An 11,293-nucleotide genomic window follows, 5' to 3' on the forward strand; every position below is an offset into this window, starting at 1 on the left:
ATAATAAATACATCATTTACAATTAATAAATAATACTGAATAAACTTTTCCCATTCCGGCAGACTGAAAGCCAGCTTGGGGGTGGGGAAGCGTGATCTACAGCCTTCTGCCTGCATGGAAGTGCTGTTTTAGGTTAACTTCTGAGCATTAACAAGGAAGAAATTAAACATTTATCTTCCAGGGTTATAAATTCTGTAAAAATTACCCATAGGGGGGAGAGGTGTCCTATTCTCACAGGAACCTTCCGGCATGCTTTGATCACAGTTGCAGGATTTGTACAACAAACCCTTTGCATAAGTTTACAGCATCTCTAGTAAGTAATGGTATAAAAGGTAAAGGTTCCCTTGCTCGAAAGCCAGTCGAGTCCGACTCTAGGGTTCTGGTGCTCATCTCTGTTTCAAAGCCGAAGAGCCAGCGCTGTCTGAAGACATTTCCGTGGTCATGTGGCCGGCATGACTAAACACCAAGGCGCACGGAACGCTGTTACCTTCCCACCGAAGTGGTGCCTATTTATCTACTTGCAATTTCTTGCTTTCGAACTGCTAGGTTGGCAGGAGCTGGAACTAGAGACGGGAGCTCACTCCATCATGCGGCACACTCAGGTCTTGAACTGCTGAACTACTGACCTTCCACAGCCTGCAGTTCAGCAAGTGACATAAGGAGGAGTAGTTTGGTGGGGTAATATGCTAGATCGGGAGGTGGGGCACTCCCCTCTCACTGGCAGTCTTCAAGCAGCAGCTGGACAGAGACTTGTCAGGGATGCTCTAGGCCAGGGGGTGTCGAACTCATTTGTTATGAGGGCCGGATCTGACATAAATGAGACCTTGTCGGGCCGGGCCGTGTGTGTCATGAAATGTAATGCCAGGTAGCGGAGATATGAACTTTATAAAGGACACAAACACAAAGGAGGGGTTTTTTAAAGTTAAAATAAGGACATGCTTTAAGTTAAAATAAGGACATGCTTAAAATAAGGACATTAGCTCTGTAAGCTGCAAACCTACTTTTGATTTATTGACATTCACCATAGAAATCTCATGCTCAGAGTTCTGAGTCTAGGACTCAGGTTCAAACATGGAATGGCTGAATGATTAAGAGAGTCTGGCGAAGCAAACCAGGATGCAACAGCAGCAGCAGAAGCAGGAGATTGCCAGTTCCACTGAGGGCCTGATGGAAACCCTCCGGGGGCCTGTTTGACACCCTTGCTCTGGGCTGACCCTACATTGAGCAGGTGGTTGGACTGGATGGCCTATGTGGCCCCTTCCAACTCCGTGATTCCATGATCCTAAGTTGCTGCTGACTCACAGTGACCTCATATGGTTTTCGAGGCAAGAGACGGGACAGAGGTGGTTTGCCATTCCCTGTCTCCATGTAGGAGCCCTGTGACCCCCTGGTGGCTACCCAGAGGTGATCCCACTAAGCTTCCAAGATCCAGCGCAGGGTTGCCAGTCTCCAGGTGGTGGCTGGAGATCTCCCATTATTACAACTGACGGAGATCAGTTCGCCTGGAGGAAATGGCTGCTTGGGAAGGAGGACTCTATGGCATTATACCCAGAGCTATTTTTGGGCAGGAACGCACAGGAACGGAGTTCCAGCTGGCTCCTGAGTTGGCCACACCCAGCAGGAACTCATTAGCATAATAGGCCACACCCAACAGCAGGAACTCATTAGGATTGGCTTCATTAGGGGTGTGTGGCCTAACATGCAAAGAAGCTCCTGCTACAAAAACCCTAACCCTAACCCTAACCCTGGGTTTTGACAACAAACAAAGTAAACAGAATAAGAAGCAAAAGGTGGGTGTGGCTGGATGACCACACTTCTGGTAAGATGGGGGTGTGGCCTAATACGTTAATGAGCTTCACTGTCAGGGGTATGACCTAATATGCTAATGAGTTTCTGCTGTTGGGTGTGGCCTATTATGCTAATGAGTTCCTGCTGGGCTTTTTCTACAAAAAGAGCCCTGATTATACCCCACCCCTCCACTAACCCCGCCCTCCTCAGGCTCCACCCCCAAAATCTCCAGGTACCTCCCAACCCGGAGCTGGTAACCCTAATCCAATGGGATTGGGCTAGTTTGGGACGTCCAGGTCAGGGCCTCAGAAATCACAGCTTGCCCCAGTTCTGCGTTTGTGCCTCTGCGAGGAAGCTTGCCACAAGAGGCCAGCTCTGAAACGTGGGCATTAGTGCAATGTGGGTAAAGCGGTGGGAGGCTCTCGGCATGTTTTATTTTGTTTGTTTGTTTTAACTGGGTCCCGTTGACATAGATTCTTTGCTCTGATTTCCTTTAGGATGGCTCCGTCCTTGTGCCTCCCAGAGTGGTCTTTTGCTTAACAGACTGTACAAAACAATCCTGCTGGGGCCCAGTCATTATCACAGATTAGGTTTTTGGGACTTCGCCGGCTTTGCAAGCATCTACTCTGAAGGTTGTTCTCATCTCTGTTCTCATCTCTTCCCCCCCCCCTTCTTTTTCTGTAAAATGTAGATTGGGTTCCTTCAACTATTGTTTCCATTTTTATTAATAAGAATGAATGCCTCGTGTTCATTTATAAACTGCTTTCCCCCAATGCAACCGCACAGGGTTTGTTCCTTGCCCGTAACCCCTGGCACCATTACAAGTCAGGGGAACGAGCATGGCGAGCACTCGGTCGGTCATGACCAACATTCCCTCTAAGCTGTGGAGTCCTGTGAGCAAAAATTCTACTTTGTGAGCTTCTGGCATTAAAGTTGTGAGTGAGCAATTTGGCTTCTGCATAAATTAGTCTGCTCTGGAGCCCTCCTTCCTGAGCGAAGACACCATAAAACACTCAGTTCTCTCTGTGGTCCAGGACTGGATTCTTAATGGAAAGGTTCCACAGCATCCAGAAAAAGAAATCATGGCGACCCCACCATTGCACATGACGTCTTGCAGGGAATCAGGAAAATGCATCTTTACTTGTCCCATCAACTGCAGAGATCACTGTCCAGGAACACAGAAGGAAGCGCTGCTCAGCGGAAGAGCACCAGCCTGCAAGCAGAAGTCCTTGGTTCAGTTCTTGGCCCCTCCATTGAAAGCAAGGCTCTCTCTAAGCTGTGAAGTCCTGTGAGCAAAATTCTACTTTGTGAGCTACTGGCATGAAAATCGTGAGCGAGCGATTTGGCTGCTGCATCAATCAGTTTGCTCTGGAGCCCTCCTTCCTGAGCCGAGACAAAAATGTGTGAGCCGGAGGCTGAGAAACTGTGAGCTAGCTCACACTAACTCAGCTTAGAGGGAACACCGCTTGGGAGGTGTCTGTTCACATAAGCTATTTTTGAATCCTCTTTGTAACTGTGGACACCCCCTCGAGGAACACCTCTGCTGACAGCCTGTGAGGACGATTTCTTGGCTTCACGGGCACCCAGAGAAGAACCTTAGTTAAGGAGCTATTATGACACAAACACCTACTTTTCGAAACCCCCGAGTAAGATTTTATCCCATTGTATCTGAAGAAGTGTGCTTTGCATACAGAAGCTTATATGTTGAATAAAACTTTGTTGGTCACAAAGGTGCCCCTGGACTCAGACGTTGTTCTAAAATCCAGTTAGCATATTTAAACCCTAAACACACACAAAAGAAGTGGTGCCATTACCCTAGCAAGGTGTTATTGGAGAACAGATAACAATATTTAGAAAGCTACCGCTCTGCTATCTTCCTTTCTTTGAAATTATAGTGCTTTGCTTGGCTGAGTTCCCCTGGATCTGCATGGGAAGAAAGGAAAGCAGCCTATGCTTGGCGCGTGCGAAAGAGGTTGCAACTGTGATCCCTGGCTGGTGCTGAGTGTTTGGAATCAGCCCATGCAGCTAAGCATCAGCTCAGAAATAATGCTGTACCTGTGGATTTCAAACATCAAATGCAAATGTCTTTTTTTTAAGGAAAATCATTTTTTTAAAAAAAATCAATTCACCTCTTTGCCTGCCAAAATTGGTTCATTGTCCTTAATGCAGCTGTTTATTTTGCAGTATGATCACAGATTTAAAGGACAAAGCAAGAGGGTGTTATGGATATAAAATCCCAAAGTCTTTTATTCAAAACAACTGAAAACTGAAATTCCATTTGCAACACAGCCAGCAACCCAGATCTTTTGATCTGAGAGGGCACATCTTGGCTGGCTGGCTGGCTGGCTACCTGGCTTGCTTACCAGCAAGAACAACACCATACAATCATTTTTTCAAAAATCCCATAAATTATCATATAAGAAAGCTAGGTGTCATCCTCATATTGGTGGCCCGTAGCTAGGGAATTTTGGGGGAGGGGGCCTCAGAGGGGCCTGCCAGCTAATTAAATGGAAGTACAGTGCAGGTGGTAAGTTGGAGCACTTTGGGAGGCAGCCCGAGAGGGAGGGGGCCCAGAAGAAACACTAGGGGGCCAGGCCCCATTGGCCCCATGTTAGCTACAGGCCAGACACTCCACATCCCTGGATGACCTCTCTCAGCAGTTTCATATAAATGTCCAACAGCACAATGAATAACATGGGAGACTTCAGGATCCCGTAGCACAGATCCCACTAGGCCATGCTGCAGTCCCCCAGCACTGCATTCTGGAATCGGCCAGTCAGTCAGGTAGTTTATTGTTACGGTCTTCGGCCAGTACATAACAATTTAAAAGACAAATAGAAAAATTCCCGATACTATCCTAGCTGGTTATGAGCCAGTAAAAAACCTTAGTAACATAAAACCTTATAAGTTATATAAAATATTAAGGAAAAAAGTAAAACTACTATTCAAACCTTTTTAGCCATATAAAAAGTCAGTTGAAAACAATTTTTGATAAAAGTAGAGATATGGTCTATTTGCCTCGCCTTTTGCGTTCCTTATATACCTGGGCGCAGAACCTAGCCACCTTTCTTGATGTATGAGGATTCCTATCCGACACAGGTATAATCGGTCAGTCAAGTAAGTGTGGAACCACCCAAGCTTATAGCCTTGTGATGTCCTTGTTTATTGGAGTGACTGTTTCTCCTTTAAACACTCTCTGTGTATATAAACTTGGTGGATTTCTGCTGCCACCAGGAATTAAAAATTCAAAATCTTTCTCTTTTGGTAGAATGACCTAGGGTCTGGGCACTTCAGGGGACTATGTGGCCCTGAGGAATGACTATTCTGATTTCTGGGATAAGTTTAAACAAAAATTGATTTATTTAATAAAGAACAAAATAGGTTACTGGTTATTTTGAACTGTTGATGAAGAAAGGAACTTGTAAATACAACTGGCAAAGCTTGGTATCACAGTCTCTCAAACTCCAAACCTCCACTCTGACAGGCTTAGACACTCAGTCTAATCTCTCTCTCTCTCTTTCTCTGTCTCTCTCTCTCTCTGTCTCTCTCTCTGTCTCTCTCTCTCTCTCTGTCTCTCACTCTCTGTCTGTCTGTCTCTCTGTCTCTCTCTCTCTCTGTACCACAGTCATTCATGAAAGCTGGTGGCCTGAAACAGGAAAAGCCTGTGAAAAGGTCGCTCTCAACCAATGTCCTCATTCTTGCTTTTCTCCCCCCCCCATCTGAATACGTTGCAGGGTTCCCAGTATGAACTGAAGGACAACCCAGGCGTCCACCCTGCCACTTTTGGTGCTCACACCACCCCTGGTTATTACCCGTATGGACAGTTCCAATATGGTGACCCTGGAAGGCCCAAGAATGCGACCCGGGAGAGCACCAGCACGCTGAAGGCCTGGTTGAACGAGCACCGCAAGAACCCCTACCCGACCAAGGGCGAGAAGATCATGCTGGCCATCATCACCAAGATGACCCTCACGCAGGTCTCCACCTGGTTCGCCAACGCCCGCCGCCGACTCAAGAAGGAGAACAAGGTGACGTGGGGGTCGCGGAGCAAAGATCAAGAGGATGGGAACCTCTTCGGGAGTGACAACGAGGGGGATCCTGAGAAGAACGAAGACGACGAAGAGATAGACCTGGAAAGTATTGACATTGACACAGGGTCAGAAGGCCTCCTAGCCATCATTACCCACTAGTCTTGAAGTCTAGCTGCCATCTACTCACTTCTTACTCCTAACAGAAGTCCGGCTGAAAAGAAAGGCATCATCTCCGCCATTGGTCTTGCCAAATGACTCTGTATGTCTGTTGAACAAGAGAAAAGTCCTTGGGACTCACAACATGATTGGGATTACATGGAAGTGCTGTTTTATGAATTTTCTGTGGATGGAGTATGCATGCGGTTGACCTGACATGCTCCTTTGCTATGGGCTTGTCCAGGGGTCTTGTTGTAGAAAAAGAGCTGCCGGAGCTCATTAGCATAACTCATTAGCATAACTTATTTGCATATGCCATGCCCCCTGACGTCTGCTCACTTCTTACTCCTAACAAAAGTCTGGCTGAAAAGAAAGGCATCATCTCTGCCATTGATGCGGTGTCACACCAATATATGGTCTTGCCAAATGACTCTGTATGTCTGTTGAACAAGAGAAAAGTCTTTGGGACTCACAATATGATTGGGATTACATGGAAGTGCCGTTTTATGAATTCTCTGTGGATGGAGTATGCATGCGGCTGACCTGACATGCTCCTTTGCTATGGGCTTGTCCCAAGGTATGACAGTCATGCAAATCGCGGGAACCATTTCCCCACGTGGGGCAACTGGTTCAATCTAATATTGGATCCATAAATCCAGTTCATGTTTGCATGGGGGATCAGGTAGAGGTTGCCAAATACCTAGTCTTAGGGGATTTTGATGAGATAGGGATGAGCAGATGTTCTTTATTCCATTCTCGTATTGTTCTACGCTGTGCGCTGTATTTCTCCTTCATTCAAGTTTAACTAAGAGAGTTTCTACAACTAATTCTGGAATTGGAATGTGCACAATTTGCTGTGGGTTTCAGTTCACTTGCATTCCACTGCTGACCCACCCTTCACTGTGGATTGGATCCAGACCAGGGTTCCCTCTAAGCTGAGTTAGTGTGAGCTAGCTCACAGTTTTTTAGCCTCCTGCTCACACATTTTTTTCTTATCCCGGGAAGGACGGCTCCAGAGCAAACTAATTGACACAGGAGCCCAATTGCTCGCTCACAACTTTAAGGCCAGTAGCTCACAAAGTAAAATTGTTGCTCACAAGACTCCACATCTTCGAGGGAGCATTGATCCAGACACCGTTCTAATCCATGCAGGCTTTGTGATCCTCTGTATAGGGGTGATTTCCCACAACTGCTGCACCACGCTCACTCCTCCCTTTTGCCCCGATGGTACGTGTCAATTTCGCACAAGCTGCTGCGCGGCCGCATTTTGCCCCACAACTTCATGCAATTTTCCCCGTGTCTACTCAATCCTCAAAAAACAGGATTGAGTAGACGCAGGGGAAATCACACGAATCTGTGGGGCAAAATGCAGTCGCGCAGCAGCTTGTGTGAAATTGATGCGTACCATCAGGCCAAAGAGAAGAGTGAGCGCGGAGCAGCGCTTGTGGGAAATCACCCTAGTTTTTTGGGGTGGTTAAAGGGGATCCCTTCCCTCCTTTTCCACCAGTGGATAAGCAGGGTTGGATCCAACCCTGTATTCCTCCTTTATTCCCATTTAGCTAATACTGTTTCTAAAAAAATTCCAGAACCTGAAAGTGCACACATGCATATTAAAAAAGAAATAACCCAAAGGGTGATGACATGCATTATTTTATGTGGTGTTTTACTGAGTCACTCCTGCACTGTGGTTCTTAAGTAAAAAGCACACAGAAAGGATCTTAATGCAGTCAGATCTTAATGCAGTCATCGGTATCATCACATAAAGATTCTCTTTCGCAGAATTATATGAATGCATTCATATAATTCTGCGAAAGAGAATCTTTATGTGATGATACCGATGACTGTGTGGGCTGGAATAGAGGCACATCCAGTGAAGGAACAAATTATACCAGTGCCAATATTACTCTGTACTGAATTCAACAATAAATAAAGTGAATGAAGGAATAATGGAAGAACTGGAATAATGAGTAAGATCATAATACTTTGGTTCCACTTCATGATGGAGGCCATTTGGAAACTTTGGTCATTGAGAGAAAAATCCAGATAGACACCCTGACGATGCGAGCTGGTGTGATAAGAGTGCACTGAACAGCCTCTTCCGTGAGGCTCTCTGGGTGATCTGGGGCCAAGGCAGATACAGGGTTCCTTGGTGGAAAGGCAAGATGAAAATATGCAGGAGTCATTTCGTAGAAAAAGAGGTGCAGGATCTCATTAGCATAATTCATTAGCATAATTCATTTGCATATGCCACACCCCCTGACATCACCAGAAGTGTGTCAGGAGGCAACACCCACCGCTGGGGCTCCACTGGACTGTTTTGGATTGCTAGCTATTGGGGGGGGCGGGACGTGCAGATCTGTCCTCGCAGAGGAGGGAGAGCTTGTACCTGAATAAAACTTGGTCTTAAAGGTGCCACTGGTCGATTTTGGACCGGGGGGCCGGGGGGGCTCTGCAGCTTACCTGGCTGCTTCTTGCTCTGACTGAGGGCTGCTGGGAGCAGGGGGTGGGGCTTGTTGTATGTGCCCACCCCCTGGGCTCTTTACTGCCGGAGCTCCGCTCCTGAGTACTCCCTACAGGAAATGACCCCTGACAATATGTAAATAAATAAGGAGGGGAAATACCCATCCTATGACAGATACTAATAAGTGAGATCTGAAGACTCTTCAAGTGGATCCACACATGTCAATGGATTTGCAAATGATGTCTCGTGCTATAATGCTTCATGATGTTCTGCCAAGAGCATGACCCACTTCCACTGTAAGAGTGCTGTTTCTCATTGGCACTATCTATGGAATCATAAATGTACAACATCATTTGAGGCATCAGTCCATGGGCATTCAATGAGAGCCAGTGTGACGTGGGAGTTAAATGGTGGACTTGGATCTGGTAAAATCCAGGTTTGAATCCTCACTCGTGCCACGGTAGCTTGCTGGGTGGCCTTGGGCTAGTCACACACTCTCAGCCTAACCTACCCCACAGGGTTATTGTGAGGATAAACCGAAGAAGAAGAGAATGATATGAGCTGCTTCGGGTTTCCATTAGGGAGAAAGGCAAGATATAAGTAACGTTTAATAAAATAATAATAAAAGAAATAAAACATGCAAGTGTAAGCCATTCCTAAAAGAGTGGAAGGCATCTAAAAAGGTAAAGGTTCCCTTACTTGAAAGCCAGTCGAATCCCGGACTTTGTGCCCGTGGCTGGGAATATAGGACTAAAGCACCGGGATAGCATAGGGGGGAGGGGGGAGGGGAAAAACTACTATGTAAACGCATAGTTAAAAGATAATATGTAAAATTTGTGTAAAACAATTTTAAAAAATATTTAAAAAAAGAAAAAGAAAGCCAGTCGAATCTGACTCTAGGGTTGCGGTGCTCATCTCCGTTTCAAAGCCGAAGAGCCAGCGCTGTCCGAAGACGTTTTCGTGGTCATGTGGCTGGCATGAGTAAACACCAAGGTGCATGGAACGGAAGGCATCTAGCTGGCCATTAAAAAAAAATAGATTCTATGGGTATGTTCTAAGATAAGGATTCCCTTTTCCATGCAACATCTCATTCCATTGTTACATTCGTATAGCAGGGGGTGGGGAACTATCATACTCTTCACATAGTTCTATTAGCTGGTAGCATCAGCTGTCAGAGGAGAACTGCTCTCTCTCTCTGAACCTGGGCCTTGACGGGGTGGGGGGGAGTGTTTAATCTAGCACTTATTAAATTAACTTTAGCGGAATGGAATCACATCACTGCTGAAAAGGTCAAATGGGGGTGTTGCTCTCATTCTTAAAATAAAGCCCAAGTGTTAATAATGTCTTCTCCTCACGAGTGTCTAATATACAAAGCGGAATCAGGCAAACCTGTTAAAAATATTCTATAGACACAGCGAATGTGGGATTGGAGGGAGACGGAGTTGGAGAGCGAGTGTGTGTGTCTACGTGTGGGAATGAATGCCAAGTCGGAACACAGCACTGGAGAGGGAGGAAGGGTGGCTATGCGGGGTCTGGTGGATTGTGGTTGGCAACGGGGCTTGGTTCCACGGCTACCTCGGGGATGCGTGCACTGGATGGTCTTGGTCAAGTGACTCTTGGCATGGAGACCAACCTAACAGGGTTAACTGGAGGATGAATTATATTTCCGTTTCTTTAAGTGGTATTGGGATGACTGTATTCGCGCGCGCGCGTGCGCGTGTGTGTGTGTGTGTGTGTGTGAGAGAGAGATTCTTCCATTTCCCAATAGATTTGCCAGACCCCCTTGGTGAAGGCATGTGTCCCCCATGACCAGGCCCCTCCCTCCATAGCCAATCAGCTGGCTGGTGGGGGGACTTCCCAGCACCCGGGACACCATCACCCAGGAAACACTCTGGTATGTGGGCAAACACTCTCATGGTGGAAGCCATGTGGCCATAGGGTTTTGCTCAAATATCAGAACATTGCCCTGATGTCGTGGCGTGATGACATCACTTCCAATGCACATTGAAAGTGACATAGGCACATCCCCATCACCTGGGTGTCCCTTTGGCTCCTGGCAGGTCCCCTCCCATCCCCCACTGGTTGTCAGGATGGAACCAGCAGCCCTATTCCCCAAAGAGCTGAAGGTGACTTAGAACATTATTGGTATTTATAATAATAAAAAGGGTATAAAAATGTAGGACTTTGAGCCAGTGGACCACAGTAGAGTACAGATGAGGGGATGATCTCAACCAAGCCCCCATGCCACCTTTGACCTACCCTGTTGCATGTAGCCCGGCGGCCATATGACTTGCGGCTTGTCAAGGCCTTTGAGCTGCAGGCCCACCTAGATGGGCTTTTGTACGGGTTGAGGGTCAAGCTACCATTCAAGGCTGATGCTTCATGTTTGGCTTCATACGCACCATGGACTCTAAAGTGACCAACATTTAGGTAAGGCCGGGAGTTCTTCCAGAATCACAACTGATCTCCAGACAACAACAGATCAGTTTGGTTATATTGTGCAAGTTGTCAATTTGGTGCTGTCCCCTCTTGGTTCCTTGGGGCTGAAAGACATGTGCTGTAGTTTAGTTTCACTTTCCTCTGCTGCTTTTGATCCAGCAAAACTGTCAATACTTCCCGCACGGTGTGCTTGTACAATCTGTACAAGTTCTTTGGCGAAACTGGCAGCATTGGAGGGCAGAATCTATGGTATACCGTAGAGTCCAGGTAGGGTTGCCAGGTCCCATCTCCCCATACAGCAATTCACAAAACCAAACAAGGACCCACGGTAAGTAGGAAAACCAACATACAACAAGTACCGTCAGGACCGTCTCCAGCTTATTATTATTATTATTATTATTATTATTATTATTATTAT

At 46.5% G+C, this 11,293-nt stretch overlaps 1 protein-coding gene across 1 annotated transcript in view; it reads left to right on the forward strand.

Annotated features, from left to right (window-relative positions):
• The window catches only part of LOC107110510 (iroquois-class homeodomain protein IRX-1-like), a 91,320-nt gene extending 85,342 nt beyond the window's left edge, over positions 1-5,978 (forward strand). Inside the window, exon 2 of the mRNA XM_015411298.1 lies at positions 5,523-5,978. Within this exon, the coding sequence (XP_015266784.1) occupies positions 5,523-5,978 (456 nt within the window). The remainder of the gene's footprint in view (positions 1-5,522) is intronic.
• The last annotated feature ends 5,315 nt before the right edge of the window (positions 5,979-11,293 follow it).

This window comes from Gekko japonicus, unplaced genomic scaffold, assembly GCF_001447785.1.
Source record: "Gekko japonicus isolate JY-2015 unplaced genomic scaffold, Gekko_japonicus_V1.1 scaffold2211, whole genome shotgun sequence".
NCBI lineage: Eukaryota > Metazoa > Chordata > Lepidosauria > Squamata > Gekkonidae > Gekko > Gekko japonicus.